The 16,541-nt window shown below is 38.7% G+C and overlaps 1 protein-coding gene across 2 annotated transcripts in view; it reads right to left on the reverse strand.

Annotated features, from left to right (window-relative positions):
- LRP11 (LDL receptor related protein 11) overlaps window positions 1–9,562 on the reverse strand; it is a 103,832-nt gene extending 94,270 nt beyond the window's left edge. For both annotated transcript variants that reach the window (XM_007484711.3, XM_056818925.1), the window contains exon 1: window positions 742–9,562. In XM_007484711.3, coding sequence (XP_007484773.1) covers window positions 742–1,453 — 712 coding nt within the window. In that variant the 5' untranslated portion in view covers window positions 1,454–9,562. The remainder of the gene's footprint in view (window positions 1–741) is intronic.
- Window positions 9,563–16,541: the final 6,979 nt, after the last annotated feature.

A 16,541-nucleotide genomic window follows, 5' to 3' on the forward strand; every position in this document is an offset into this window, starting at 1 on the left:
GCATGTGATTTCCTACTGTTATTTCCTGAAGTCCTGTCCTTTCACTTCATCAAAAGAATAACAGCTGGAGGGCCATTTCCAAAATAAGGTCCACGTTTTCCTTCCCTGGTGGAAGCAATTACAGGTGGAATCAAGAGAGCCATATTTTAAAGGCAATGGTGTAATCATATAAGACAGCTCAGTTACATTTGCATTTGCTACGATTCCACCCATATCCTATCCAACATACAGGCACCATTCAGTATAAAAGCAGTTTTGTAAGTGTGTTTTTAAGTCCGGCGTTTCTCTGCTTCACTTTTAAATCGAATTGCATTCTTTAAACTCTCCTGAATCTTTCACATCAAAACTCAGGACCATGCAGGAGTGCTGGTTTGCTATTTGCCAGTTTCCACTCAGGGTCTCACTGAAACCACAGTAATGATGGAAAATCCTCGAACTTCTCCCTGAATGGCCAACTATTAATCACGTAGAGGGAGCCTAATGGAAAACAAAACAAAAAACAAAACACACCTCAGTTCACTTTCTGAGCTGGCAATGTATCCCTACGGCCATTCCGCCTCTTTCTTACTTTGAAAGTCAGTAAGAGACTCCCGGTACTAGAAGCTAAAGGAAACAACTGATGAGGCTAGCGGAAAAAGTATCAAGCTGTGTCCTCTAACCCCACTACAGATAACGGAGAAGTGATGGCTGGTGGAAGGGAGAGAACGAAATGCCCGAGGCTCTTTGCAGAGGTGCCCTTACCTTGGGGTGGAGATGAGGCCGCGGAGGCGGCTTCTGCAGCTAGAGTCGAGCTTTGCAGCGTTTTTTTCCGGGGCCCGATTGGAGCAGCTGGTCTGCCTCTGCCCCCTCCTGGGGGCCCACCAGGGCGGGAGGTGGTGTTGCGGTGGTTCTCGGCGGCCAGGCTCAGGCTGTAGCTGTTATAGCCTTGGTGCATCGAGAATTTGCAGACGTTGCGACCCCGGTAGGTACAGTTGAAAAGGTAGCAGTTGAGGTCGCTGGAGGCCTGGAGCTGGGGCAGCTCCACCACCGCCACAGTGCAGAGGGGCTCGGCACAGCAGGCAGCCACGCATTGTTGCCAGTCCCGTACTGCGGCGGGCGCCGTCAGGAAGGTGGCCCCTGCGCCAAGCGAGTCCTTGGTGCGGATGATGGAGTCAGGCTTGACAGTGTAGCCGCCGCCAGGACAGCCGGCTTCCGACCCCGCACGACGCTGCGGCAGCTCGCGGTTGTCGTCGCTTTCCTCCGTCTCCCGTCCCGGCGGCTCCTGCTGCAGCTGCTTGCGGAACTCCTCCAGGAGCTCCTCCACGCCCGAGATGGACGAGCGCAGCTCGGCTAGCGGCGCGGAGCGCTGTCCGTCGGCTGCTTGGCCCAGGAGCCACACACCGAGCAACAGGGGTAGCCCCAGCAACCGCACCTGCTGGCCCCGCGTCCTGCTGCCCTGGAGCGTCCAGGCCATGGCTGCAGGCCGGGGGGATGGGAGAAGCAAGGAGGCTGCGAGCGAAGCCTCCTGGGTCTCTCGGGAAAGAACCTAAGAGGAGCAAAGGTGTATGGAGACGAAGGAGAAGGGGAAAGCAGGCAGCGAGGATGCAAGCGAAATGCTGTACCCCTTGCTCTCCAGGCTCTCTTCCCTACAGCCAGTTCGCTCCAGGTTCAGTGGACCGCACCTGAGGGGCTCTTCTGCACCGCGGCCCAAGCCACCACCCCGGCCCGTGGAACAGCCGCCCGAGGCAGCATGGCCTGGCCGGCAGCGGCGGCACGACTCCTTTTTGCGGGGTTGTTGTGATTCCCAAACCTCTTCTCTTCCTGGGCGCACACCCACGCGCCTGACGCGACTTCACTGTCGTTCTCCCCTCCCTCTTCTTTCTCTGCACCTGCCCGCCCTGGAGATTGGGCTTGGTGCTGTTTGCCGCCAACAGAATCAGTTCTGTGCCAGGAGACACTGAACAGTGGCAGCTGGCTCACCGCCCCGGAGGCTCCTCCCTCACCCCGCTCTCCTTTTCTCTTTCTCCATCTGCTGCCCTGCTCTACCTCAGTTTGGTTAGAGGGAGACTGAGGAGGTGGACACGGGGGGGGGGGGGGGGGTGAAGATCTTCCTAGCCCTGCTAACGGAATGTGCAGGGCCTTTCTGAACCAGAAACATTTTCAGGTCAAGGGCAAGGGGTGGAGCGAACCCTGTAATTAAGATTCACTGAGGCTTTAGTAATAATCTATCTCTCCCAGAATATGAGCTCTCTGTAGTGGCAGCTAGGCGTCATGGAAAGAGCACTGAATTTAACGACAAAAACTCTGGGTTCATCCTGACTCTGCCACTTACTACCTATGTGACCTTGTGCAAGTCACTGGACCTTAGTTTCTTTACCTGTGAAAAGGGAGGTAGTAGAGCTAGAACCCAGACTGACTAAATTATATATGAATTGATCTTTTGAAACATGTAGGTACATATGAGTATATGTATATATACATAAGGTATATATACACGATTTGTTTTGTTAGTAGGCAGAAATGCAAATGGGAAAGTCTTCAAACCTGGCTTAGATTCATATTTATTTTTATTAATTTGAGGAGTGCTAAAGGCTGAATTGGGCTCAAGTTCTGTGTGACTTTGGGCTTAATCTCATTGAGCTTCATTTTACTCATTTGTAAAATTTGGATTAAAAAGGTTTCCTATCTTACAGGATTGTTGTGAGGATCTAACAAAAGAATGTATGTAAATTCTGATGTATGTGCAAACTGAAGGTGGTGGCCCTTCCTTCAAGATACAGTGCCTGGTCTCCAGGGCTCTCCATTTTCTTCAGATCTTCTTGCTTATTTAGACCTCTCAATATAGATTATAGGAAATTTAATAATGGAACATTTAAGAGATGAATGGATTTCTACAGAAATGATAATTACTACATAATGGAAACAGTATTATAACTTTCCTGCTGGAAGGAATCAGAGGGTAGGTGATCAACTCATTCAACTCCTTCATTTTACAGGTAAAGAACTTTATCCTTTGAGAAATACTGATTTGTCCAAGCAACACAGGTAGCAAGTAGCAGAAATAAATATATTGGGTTAAGACCATGAAAAGGAACATTAACATATAGTTTTAAAGTCTCTCCTACAAAAAATGATCACCCATATACATATGTATATGTATATAAAATTATTTGAAATTATTTGATATAAGCAACAACAAATATGGCTTTATCAGCTATTGTAGAAAATATGCTCTTTGAGAGGTGGGCTCTCATCTTTTTGTATTTATATTCCTAGTGTAAGCAGAATGCCCTAGTCATGGTCAATACATTTTGATTGATTGAATAAATACCTGTTAATTGATATTTTAAAAAAAGATCATGAAAAGGTAGAGTATAAGGAGATGTTCTCCTTAGAGCCAAAATAAGGCAAATCCTAAAATGATAGGGATCTTTGTCTTTTGATCAAAGGCTTGTAAAATGAATTTAGAGTGTGAAAGATATAAATGTCCATATTATACTATTTTAAAGAATTATTTTAAAATATGCCTATGCATCTGGGTTAATGTGACTGTACCTGTTGGATAGCTTTTGAAAGCAGTCAGCTTTTCTCTCTTTTTTCTGCTATTACCAGTCTTTGCTTGCCTTCTGTCACGTTCCAGTTTCTCCAGATTCCTTTATGTAGGTATAGCCAAACCCCTTCTTCCTATTTGTTCAGCAGAGGCAAAGGTTGTATTTTTTCCAAAGTACTCATCTATGGGCTAAGGGAAAAAGATAAAATAAAGCAAGTTTCAGTGTATAGAACTGACAAATTATAGAGCACAAAATAATAACCAAAAATAATCCTAATCTAGGTTTAGAGCAATGCTTCAGATAGTTGAAGAGAGTTATTACAACTTTCTTAAATATTTCCTCCTTTAGGCTAGACATTTCAAGTTACTAAAATTGGTTCTCATAAGGCATGTTTTTGAATACTCATACCATCCTAGTTCTATTTGGTGTACACAATACTTTGTCAATATAGCTTTTAAAATGAATATTTCAGATGTGTTATGTAGGGTGCAGTATAACACAACAATAAACCTCCCTTGTTTTGGCCAATTTTTTTTATATAGGTTAAGAATGCATCCTAGATTTTACTACTGTGTGATACCATTGATTCTTATTATGTATTATCCTAGCATCTCAGGCTGATATGGTAGTATTATAGATTAGAGGTGGCATAAAAAAACCCCAAAATTTTCACCCAGTTCTCCTACTTTCTTTCTTGAGAGTGACACAGAATAAATTTGTTCCATATGCCAACCATTCAAATACTTGAAGCCAGCTGTTTTTCACAGCATCCATGGGCTAAACATCCCCATTTTTTTTCAACTGATTCTTGTGAGGCATGATTCTGAGTTCCCTTGGAATTTTTATTACCATGGAATATTTGTCAAGTGACTCTTAAAATCTGGTGCCAAGAAATGAACAATGGTTCTCTAGATGTGATCTTGTCAGCAAAGGAGAACATCTTCTCCATCCTAGACTGAGGAGGGTGTGGCATGATAGATATTTAGTTGGCCTTGGGGCAGCTAAGTGGCACAGTAGATAGAATATCATGCCTGAAGTTGGGCCTCAGATACTTCCTTATTGTGTGACCCTGAAAGTCCCTTAACAGTGTTGGCCTAGCCTTTGCCCTTATGTCTTAGAGTTGTTACTAAGACAAATAGTAAGGGTTTTTTTTTAAGCTAATCTTTGGGTCAGGAAGATTTGGGTTCAAGTTCTTCCCCTGACACATAATGGTGATGCCAAGCAAAGTCATTGCCTTGCAATAGTTTAGACAACTCTCCGTGCTTTTGCATTATAGAGAAGGTTGCTTCTATTAGTATAGGCAATTTCTTCATCTAGGACTTCCTTATGAAATCACAGGTTCAGTCCCTATCCCTGGTTCTAGATAATCTGTTTCTATTCATGAATGAATGAAAGAAGGATTTATAAGCACCTACTATGTGCAAATCACTGTGCTAAATGCTAGGTGTTCAAATAGAGAGGTGAGATAATCTGTTCTCTGAAGAGGTTCATATTCTAGTAGGGGAAACAACATAGATGGAAGATTTAGCTGTCAGTCCAGCTGGAAAGGTTCCATGGTTTTTAAGGTGCTGTTGCAAAGCAGATGGTAATGCCTCTTTAATGTCATTTCTGCTGATAAAATCATATCAGAATCTGATGTGGAACCATTTGGCAGTGCTAAGGACTTGGTGGCAAGAACTTTCTTTTCTGGATCTTCAAGAGATGTGACTATTAGACCTGTAGAAGCAGTTTCCCCAGGAGTTTTTTTTTTCTTATTCTGAAGATGATGGCTATGAGCACCAAGATGACTTCCTATGGTTTTTGGGTCCTCTCAGTGATAGGCTGGAAGCAAGTTTGATGTTTTGAGGAACACTGCTATTCCCATGGATCAGGATCTGAGGGGAGGTGGTAATCAAGGTCGAAGTAGTGATTTGATATAACTGGTACATGCTGTTACCAGTTTTTTTCTCATGGTGCCCTGAAAATTCAGTATTTAATGTAATAATGAAATACTAATGCAGTCTAGAATTTATATAAGCTTTACAAATATTATCTCATTTGACCTTTACAACAGCTTTGGGGGAGAGGTGCTATTATTCCCATTTGGCAGATGAGGAAACTTGTAATGTCTGGTTCTGGCTCTGATTCCAAGGAGGATACACACATGGTAATGCAACTTTATTAGTTGCTTTATTAACACAAGAGGTACTTTATTAACCAAACTATAGCTTGGGGCTCAGCACCAAAAGTGCTGGCCCTGAGTCTGTGATTTGCAGGCTTTTTATACACTTTTAGGTTAGGGGGAGTACAGAGAAATTCCTGGGGTGGGGGGAGTGAACAGGAACTCCTGGGGCTGGGGTCCTGAAACCCAGGTGCCAAAAGGGAAGACACATCACTCATAGTCTTTGGTACCCAGATGTTTAACATATGGTCATGGTGACCGAGGTTAGGTCAGTGAATCCTGAGATAATATATCTTTGTGAAACCTGGGATAACATATCCTTGTGAAAACTTGGGATAACATATCCTTGTGAAAACTTGGGATAACATATCCTTGTGAAAACCTGGGATAACATATCCTTGTGAAACCACATAACTAAGGACATGTCAACCTTAGTTCTTGGGACTAGGGGCCCATTAGGGATTAATCTGGAGGGCAAGGTCCCATGATATTAATCTGTTTCTTCAAACTGAGATAGAAGTTAAATGACTTGCCTAGGGTCCCATAGCTAGTCCCTGAGGTTAGATTTGAATTTAGGTCTATCCTGACTCTAGGTCCAGTGCTCTATCACACCATCACCTAGTAGTCTAAGATTACTTAAAAATTATCTCAAATTATTGACTGATGATTCTCTTGCTAAACAAAATCTTTTTCATGTGAACTACTATTAATCCAAGATGTCCTCTCCTATAATAGCTATTAAAAAAAACATTGGTATAACTTGAAATTTAATAAGTAAAACTATATTCTGATTGGTTTTGGAGGACACTTTTGGTATCCTAATTCTGTTGTTCAGTATGTTCGTTATCCTATTTTTTTTTTTTTGCATTCTATACATTTGATAACCCTTCTTTCTTTGTCTTCATTCAGGTCATCTATAAAAATATTGAATAGGACAGGAGTGAGCTTAGAACCTTGTGCCAGGTCATCAGCAATCTCTATTTAGAATGATATTATTTCATCAATGCTCTTTGGTAACTGTTAGGCTGCTCAGTATTTCTCCTGGTCAATCTCTTTCTGAAACATAAATCCCTAAGCTGTCTGTGAATAAGACAAATTGTGGTAGACTGAATCTGATCTTTTCATGTATCATCATTGTTCAGACTGTATTGTATGTGCCATTTCTAGAGCATGAGGATGGAGAGAGGGACTAGCAAGCAGGCCACCAAATATACCTTTGTGCATACAGTGATATCCATATAGAGGAAGGGATTCTGTAATAAGTACCTGCTTACTCATTCTCATTCTGACTTTCATTTTCTACTCTCAGGCAGTGGTACAGCCTGGAAACTTTAGCTTCTTTTTCCAATCTTCTCAGGACTGCTTTATCTCCTCACCAGTAGCTTTGCCCCTCCCTTTGTGAATAACTTCTCTCCTTTACTTCCCATTTTTCCAGCTCCCCATTATGTTTTTTGTCTTTCTCTATTAGACTGTTGAGTTTTTTGAGGTAAGAACCAACTTCTTTGCCAGTAGCCAGTATTAAATTATTCCTAGGGCTTAGCACATGCCTAGTTCATAGTAAGTGCCTAATAAATTCTTCTTCTTTTTTTAATCCTTCACCTTCCATCTTATAATCAATACTATGTATTGGTTCCAAGTCAGAAGACCAATAAGGGCTAAGCAGGGGAGGTTAAGGAATGTGCTAGGAAATGTCTGAGGTCAGATTTGAAACCAGGACCTCCATTCTCCAGGTCAGGATCTCTATCCACTGAGACACATAGATGCCCTGCAAATGCTTTCTGAATTATAGCTGTAGAAGACTACTTAATTTTTAACCATCCCCCCCAATCAATTCTTTATCTATTTCTTCTCATTTTCACTAGTCAAGCTATACCTCAACACATAGTCAAGGATTCCAAACTCTGCCCTGAACTACTGCTTCTCTGTTCATGTCTCTGTTTGCCATAGTCTGATTGGTTCTCAGGCTCTCAAGGACAAATATACTAGTTTCATTCATGCTTCCTGATTCTCCAAAATACATGCAATGGATTGTTTCCTTTTGTAGTCACCCTACATGTTGAATGGAGTAGGATGAGGGAGAAAAGACTTTCACACAAATGGATAAGAACTGTGTAGTTAGATCTTGACCTGCCTTTTAATCCTCTTTTTAGGAAAAAAGGAAAGTGAACTTGGTTTTCTGAAAGTTTAAAGAAACTGCTTACCCTTGGCTATTACCTTACTAGTTAAAAGTACAAAGCATTTAGCAGTTCATAGTCTCTCACTGGGCTAATGGGCAGGAAAAGACTTTGATGTTGTGTTTTATTGTTCAGTATTTTGTGACTATTCTACTGGCCTTCCCTTAAACTTTCTTTTCAGAGAGTTGGGTAGTGTGGAGACTAGTGGGGAGACACTACTTCCTTTTCCATCCCTGTGGAATATCTTGCTGAAGTCTATTTGATGTAAAAGTTTGAATTTAAAGACTTATCCATTGAAGTTTTTTTTCCTCTCCTCTTTCCAAACATACAGCTTCTCTAATGTCCTGTACTTAAAGCTAGAAAAGTATTGGTCAGCCCTTTCTCATCTATTGACCTCATCTTAGCCACTTATATCCAATTCTGGGTGGTGATGTTGATCTCAATGACAAAATTATGGTAGAATCATGGAAAAGACCTTGGTTTCCATCCTTTAATGCTTGGTCTTATGGAGTAGTATTGTTCAGATCTCTCAGTGTGGATAGGATAGTACTGCCCACCCATTTTGGTATAGGTGCTCCAGCCCTACATTAGAAACACAGGCCCAAGTAGGTTTAGTACAACTGTACTCTGGGAAATTCAAGTCTTTGCCAGACTTCTAATCACTGTTTTCCTATCCTTTCCTGGCTATCCACAGGCTCCCCCCCTTTTTTTTTCATCTTGAATCTTGTTTCTGTTTTTTTTTTCTCTGTGTGTGGGGTAAGACTGTTACATCAGTGGAATGCTATAGATAAGAAAATTTAAGAGATTTAACAAGATCTCTCATGATTTAATTGTATGCAAAATGGAAAAATTGTGGCAATTAGGTGGTTGCTGAGATGGTTGGGTGATTGTTTCTGGTCAATGGTTTGAATTGAAAAATGAAAACATTTAAAAGTGTTGCCTTTCTGCATGGCAAGATTGACTACTTCTCATATCACATATCAAAAAATGACCATTTGAATACCACCATATTTTCCTACAAAAATTCATAAGTGATAAATAATCTGGAACATCATATATATAAAATGAAGCAATATAGGAATCACTGCCAGCTGGTTAGAACAGGTCCCTTAAGCTCAGGAAGGGCATGCAGATAGAAAGTCAGAGCAGAGGCTTTTAACATTGTTTACAGAGTCTTGGAAGAGATTTGTGGATAGAATTCAAGGGGATGTGTATGGCCAAAAATTATATCTTTATTTTTACTAACCTCCAACTAAAATTGAGTATTTCCTCCAATTATTTAAAGACTTTATTTTGAGAAGTGCAACATATGAATATCCATGAGTGAAGTCCTTCCCTTCCAGTGGAAATTTATCACTCCCTGTTTTAAACTTAATCTAACCTACTCATGACTCTTCAAAGATGGCTGGGCCTTATTTACCTTAGAATAGCATAGCCAGATTACTTTGCATATATATATATATTTTAACTTTGTATAATTTAACCCCAAATTTAGAACCATTAGTGACTTCAAGTCATCTGTTTTTGGGGGTTTTATGTGGAAGAACTGACCTTCTGGGAGAAATTAAGTATATATTTTCATTTCTGTGTCAGGCAAAGTGGAAGACCTAGTAGATGTCAGTGAAACAGAATGCACATCTTCTTTTTTGATTATATGAGTACATCCATGTAGTCTGAATAAAATTTGTATTTGGATCACTAATTCTGAGATATTCTTTCTGTTCCTTAAAATCCCTTACATAACCTTACAGTCTCTTCCTAAAATTAGCTTTCAAGCAAAGCTAAGCATTCTTTTAGAAGAAATGAGAGTAATTTGAAAGTTCATGAGTACTTTGAAAGTTTGTATGAATCTGAGAAATACAAAACAAAGAAAGGATAACATTAAAATGGATTTTACTTGAAAAGTAAAGAGGAAGAGAATGGCATCATCAGGCTAACTATGGAAATTGATGAATTGTAGTGCTGAATAACTAACTAGCCTTAATGCAACCTCATCAACTAGCTAATCTTACTGCAATCACCACTAAAACCAATAGTAATTTTATTTTGTTTAGTCACCTAATAATACTTTTTTTTTGAGGGCGTTTTGCAAGCTGACTTGTGGACTGTGAAGCTGAGGATTCCTCCTGACTGGGTGTGGCAACTTAGGTGAAATAATGATGAATGAGAGACAGCTTTCATATTCAACCCGCAGCACAGGATTTCACAGAGAAACTGCTCTGCCTTGGCTGAGCCTTGGCTTTATTTTATACCTTCATGAGCACACATCTACTTGGCACACAGTTTCATTCTCAACATAGATATTTCCCTAGAACCTAACAATAGGCATGAAGTCTAAGGAGATAGTCAACAAAACATTGTTGCTAAGTGCAGGGTCAGAGGGTAGAATCAACATGACCCAGATATAGGTTGGGGAATTCAGGGCACAGATTTGCCAGAAGTTTTCATGCCTAGAAAAGAGGGTCCTATCTAAGTGGGTATATAAGAATCCTTAGGTTTAATTTTGTAAATGGGATCTCTTGGTAATATTCTGGGGGGGACAGAGTGAGACATCTATATTAACCCTGCAAGCATGTTGCTCTCATCGATTTTTCTTGGGGCTAAGTAAGAATAATAATCATAGCAATTCCAATAATAAGGGGATGTTAATAAGGAAAGTCACTTAGTGGGGTTTCAGTGGGTATTTCCATCCTTCCTAGGGGCTGCTTTGCAGTCCCCGGTTTCCACATGTGACCATGTCAAACAGTATGATCTTTGATGGTTCCCAGCAAGGGGGAAAAAGGGAAGAGGAAAAAGAGGACTATGGTCTTTCTAATCTTTTCCCCAATCCACTTCTATTCCATCCCCCTTCCTCAGTTATCATAGTTATCAAGGGAGATCCAGTTCTTAGACCATTTCTATAAGTACTTTCCATGAACTGCATCTGGATAACCTATATGTATATGTATATATATATATATATATCTTATTAGGGTGCACATATATCTTATATTCTATGTTCTAGTCACACTGGAAAACCAGCTCTCCATATTTTATATGTCATCTTTTGCCCCATTTATTCCCAAAGACTTTCCTTTACTCTGGAATGTACTATCTCCTGTATAATTGAAAAATCTGTTACCCTAAAAAAAAGCACTACATTTCCCAGGAGCCCACTGACTTCCTGTCCTTACGTACTTCCTGTAGACAGGGTATATTAGCAATGGACGTTAAAGGTCCCACCTTTTTACTTCCTGTCCTGAGTTTGGTGGTGGTAAGGCAGGTGTTTGAACTGGCTGATCAACCATGGCCATGTGGTCTTTATTTTGTATCTTCTTTATTCCTTGATTTCTAATGATCATTAATAAATCTCTTAAAATATTATATTTTATTATTGAGATTTAATTTCCATTGATGACAACAACTAGTTGGAGAAGAACCTCTCAATTTTTCAAGTTATCCTAGATAAATTTTTTTTAAGCCATGTTTCTTCTGCCAAGGTTTTTTGCCCACCCCACCCACTCTCGCAAACTCTGAACTCTCTTTGGAGCTGCTGCCTTTTTCTTCAATCCCTACTTTTTGCCTAGTCACCCTCTCTACAGACCTGCTCATATGTTTGAGCCCATATTCATATTCCTAGTTCCTCATTGTTGACTCTTGTGTTGCTGATACTGCTTTCTCCTGACCTTCTTGACCCAGATCACTCACCCGGCCCTGGCCCTGACCCCAGCTCCTGGCCCTCAGAAATCCTCCTCCTGATCTCCAGCCTCTGACCCAGATGTGTCTTTGGAACTCACAAACTTGGAGCAGATCTCTGGGAAACTGGTAAAAATTGGGGAGTATTTTCCTTAGGCAACAATTAGCCTTCTAACTCCCTCTCCATGTAGCTGGGGAAACTAGCATTTTACCTTAGGGGGATAAGGGAAGAAGGAAGTTACTCTTTCAAACAGGAAGTAAATTATAAGAATGGTATACTCTTTGAAAGAGCAGTACTTTGCCTATTTCAAACAGCTTCTACCATTCATGAGTGCACTGATCTTTTTCTCTTATCTTGCCTAAGATTCAGGGGAGAAATTCATCTCCCTACAACCCTTTGCCATTTGGGCCTGCCCAGTCTCTAAGATTCATCCAGTTTAGGATTCCTCAAACCCATGTTCTCCTTCACTATGGGAGATACCAGAGAAGGAACTTTAAAGAGACTGGAGGTGAAGATTTTAAGCCTTTTCAGACTTCACTGTTTATGAAAGTTTCTGTATTTTATTTTATTTTGCTGATTATCTGCTTTAAGATTTAATTTTGTTGTTTGAAGTTCATATATTAATGTATTCAATACTATCTGTTACACTGAATCAGTTTAATATATTGTGTTTTATCTACTGTTATATTTTGTTACCTTTCCCCTATAACTATACTGAACAAATATTATTGAATAAGCCCACAAAAAAACCCAAAACTGATTTTTCTTCCATTTTGGCTGTGTAAATTGGATGGACTTCATCAAAACTGGTAACAATTGTATAAAAACCTTTGGAAAATTTAATGAATTAAATATCTCAAATTGATTTTAAGAGGTCTTTAGACATGATTTTGAGATTTTTTTTAAACAGCTTTGACTGATGATTTTGCCTACCTCTGAGTGATTTGTAACAAGAGGTAAAGGGTCCATTTTAGTAGCTGAAGTGAAGTGCAATTATAATCTCTACCTCCTGCATTTTTAAAAATGTGAATGGATGGGACAGAACAGTCTTATACCAAAGGATCTGGGAAGTTGATTCCAGGGTATGGTACCCCTGGATGGCTCCCAAGAGGGAGCATCTCTCATTTGTAACTCTTTTGCCTATTCTACACTTCTACCAGAATGATCTATATTCTTGGTGACATTTTTAGACCTAACATCAACAGTAAAGAGGTTTGGTTTTTTCTAGACTCCTCTGCCACATTTTTGTAATGATTACAGTAACAGATTTTTAAAAAATATCTCAGCCAAGGTTGTAACATTGCTACATCTGGAAAATATTGAGATGAGTATCCATTGGCTTTAAATGTCATACAGCAAACTCATGTGAATCTTCATGATAGTGGGTTTGTTTGCTATTGCCATTAAATGGGCTATTATAACTTTGGGGATTTTGATAGTTCTTGAATGTGCATTACATGTTGTTCTATTGTTCTTTATAAAAACTGTTACTTTGTAAACAATGGATCATAGCCAAGTTTGAAAAGGAAATAGATCTCATTTTTGGGTGATAAACCTTTGTATTTTACCTTTTCTTAGCTGACACACTGTGTCAATGATTGCAAGCTATATATTTTTGATTTTAAAAACTCTTTTATTATTGTTTTTGCTTGCATGTGCAATATACTATTTCAGTTTTATTTTTTTTCTTTCCTTTTTGTGTTTGAAGCACATCACCAGCATTGAGAAGATTTTCTTTAATTTTTTTTTATTTTGCAGTAATATAAGTTTAAAATACCCTTGCCCTAATGTCAATGCACACCCCAAAACCTTTAGACTATAAAAATGATGCCATTGATTGTTTAAAAAAGTGATGGGACTTTGCTTAATGATTTTGTCTGATTCCAGGAGAAGGGAATACAAAAAGAGCCATTGCACAGTGCCAAAGAAGCACAAAGCTAATCTGCATAATGCCAATTGAGCACAAGGTCAAAGAGACCAACCAATCCCAATGGGATTAATGAAAATTTGAGCCAAGACAAAAGGATTTAAACTTGTTTGGGGTTCAAGGTTGTGACTGTTTTGACATATGTCAAATATGTGGTTGGAATTTAATAGCTTAACATTCTGTTTTTGAAAAATTATGTGGTGTATTTATTGAACACTAATGCATCTGATTTCAATAATAAATGACAACAAATAAACAAAGATTTGTCCCACATTCTACAAAGTATCTCAAATTTGGCTCCTACCTGGTTCCTATAATCTAGTCTCTGTTCTGTCTTTCATAATGTGGCAAACTTTCTATAGCCCTGGATACTGATTGGGAAAGTACATAATTACATAAATCACTTTAATTGCGCCCTGATTCAAGGACCTGTTATAGATGTATTTTCCTTTACTTAGAATTTTTACACATAAGACTTTAATAGTCTATATTTCATCCAGAAATTATCTTTTTTTATTTGTATTTATTTTGATGTTTTTGATTTCTCTTGTCAATTGATTCATACACCTCATAACTCAGCCATGCATTCCTAAGTTAACTCTGTGTTTTTCAACACCCTCTTCAGGAGGCAATGTATAATTATTCTAAATTTCAAAGTTTAAACTCTTTTTGAGAGTAATTTTAGGTTAAGAAACATGCTACCTCTCTGAATCCAGAAAGTGAACTGTTTGGAGAAGGCACCACGAAGATGCCTCCACAGACCACAAGCTGCCCCAGAAGATCCAGAGTGAACTTTGGGATTTGAACTATGTGGGGCTGAAAGCATTTGCTTTGTATGTATACTCTTATGCCAAAGGGGACTGCCCCCTAATTACTTTTTGTCAATGGCTAGCAATCATTGGTTTTGTTCTTTTTTTCTCTTATCCTCAATTTATTGTAATTTCAAAGTTGGTTATGTTCATAAGATCCATTGGAGAGACTAGTCTTCCATAGATCTCAGGGGGAGGGAGGGGAATGTATAATTGAAAATCTGGTATATTAGCAAGGGACATGATGGGTCCCACCTCTTTACTTCCTGTCCTGAGCTTGGTGGTGGTAAGGCAGGTTTTTGAACTGACTGATCAGCCATGGGCATGTGGTCTTTATTTTGTATCTTCTTTATTCCTTTATTTTTAATGATCATTAAAAAATCTCTTAAAATATAATATTTTTATTATTGAGATTTAATTTAAACTTTTACAGTCCTCAACTCTGTTTTCTAGAATAATTATTTTTCCTTCATGGTTTGGCTTAGATGTTCCCTGCTCCATGAAGTCTTTACTGATTATTCTACTTGTTAATTGTATTTGTTTGTTTCTATACATGTTGTAACACTCTAACCAGTAAAATTTAATTTCCTTAAATGTAGGAACCGTTTAATCTTTGTCTTTGTATTCCTAGACGCTTGCACATAGTAGGTGTTTACTAGTAGTGTATATTTACATCCATGTGTTTATGTATGTTAAGTTTGGAAATTATTTGTGTTAGTGGTAGAAGGAAAGTTTTATTCTTTTCTTATGTAACAAATAATTTTTAAAATTATGATAAAGTTTAAATCAAACTTAACATTACAACTTTGATTATAAATAGATCAAATTATCCTAAAAATGAGAAAGCATTGTTAAATGGATTTAAAAGCACAATTGCTACAATTTAGTTAGAAAACTCAAAAAGCTTATGGGGTTTTTTTCAGCATGTTTCAGATACTCCAGATTAACCCATCTAGTGTGATAGAGAGAGTTAGTCTGGTGGTAAAAGTTCTTACAGTTCTTGGGTTTGAAACCTCTATCATACTAATAGTTTCACAAAAATAATAAGTTATAAGACAAACTCAAATCATCACCATTTTTTCTTACTACTAAATCCCAAAGGATTTAATAGATAAAAGTAATAGATATAACTTATAATAATGACAAAATATATTGAATACTTTAGCATTAGTCTTCCAAAATATATGTAAAACCTATATAAAGACTACTATGAAATAATTTTTAAAAAAATAAATTTGGAATTAAATAGTTGGAGATATATCCAATGTACATGGTTAACATAAGCTAATAATTATGTATAGGAAATACTAATTCAAATTAACATGTAAATTTAATACAATATTAAAAAAATGTGAGTTGGATACTTTACATAATTAAATAAAATGATGAACTTTATATGGAATGGATAGGATCTGAATCTGTGATTTTGTTAGTGTAGGGAATTCTCAGATGAAAGAATTACTTCTTATTAATGCAGGTCAGCATCTTCTCTGCATCTTAGAGATTTGTTTAGATCACAGAGAGGGTAAGTGAGTCTCTCCCAGAATCTGGAAGCTATGCTTGATCAGAAGATGAACTTTAGCTTAGGTCTTCACAGCTTCAAGGCCACATCTCTTTCCACTATGCCATTCTCCCAAGGAGGCAGCAGGGTACAGTAGTCTGACTCTGCAGTCCAAAAAACTGACTGCAAATCTAATCAGTGATATGTATTACTTGTATGACCTTGGGTCTCAGTTTCCTTATCTATAAAATAAGAAATTTAAATTAGCTTGCCTCTGAGTTCCCCTGAATAATATCTCTCTCACAGTTAAAAAAAATATCAAGGGGATTTTTCTTTGGATCATTGATGTTATCACTTTCAGGGAACTTCTAGTATGGAAACTCTCTACCCTGAAACAGATTAGGTAGCTTATCTGTAACTGATAGTCTTAGAGCAGAAATTCTCTCTTTTTTTTAATCCTTTACTTTTTAACTTAGAATCAATACTATATATTGGTTCCAAGGGACAAAAGTGGCAGGGACTAGACAATGTGTCCTGGCCAGAGATACAGCTAGAAGTGTCTGAGGTCAGAATTGAACCCAGGACCTCCTATCTCTAGGCCTGGCTCTTAATTGCTGAGCCATCTAACTGTCCCTAAACATTTTTTCACCTTTACTTCCTGTCTTAGTAACAAGGCAGAAAAGTGATAAGGGCTAGGCAATTGAGGATAAGTCACTTGCTCATGGTCACATAGCTAGGATATATCTGAGGTCATATTTGAACC

The sequence above is a fragment of the Monodelphis domestica genome, chromosome 2 (genome assembly GCF_027887165.1).
Source record: "Monodelphis domestica isolate mMonDom1 chromosome 2, mMonDom1.pri, whole genome shotgun sequence".
Taxonomy (NCBI): Eukaryota; Metazoa; Chordata; class Mammalia; order Didelphimorphia; family Didelphidae; genus Monodelphis; species Monodelphis domestica.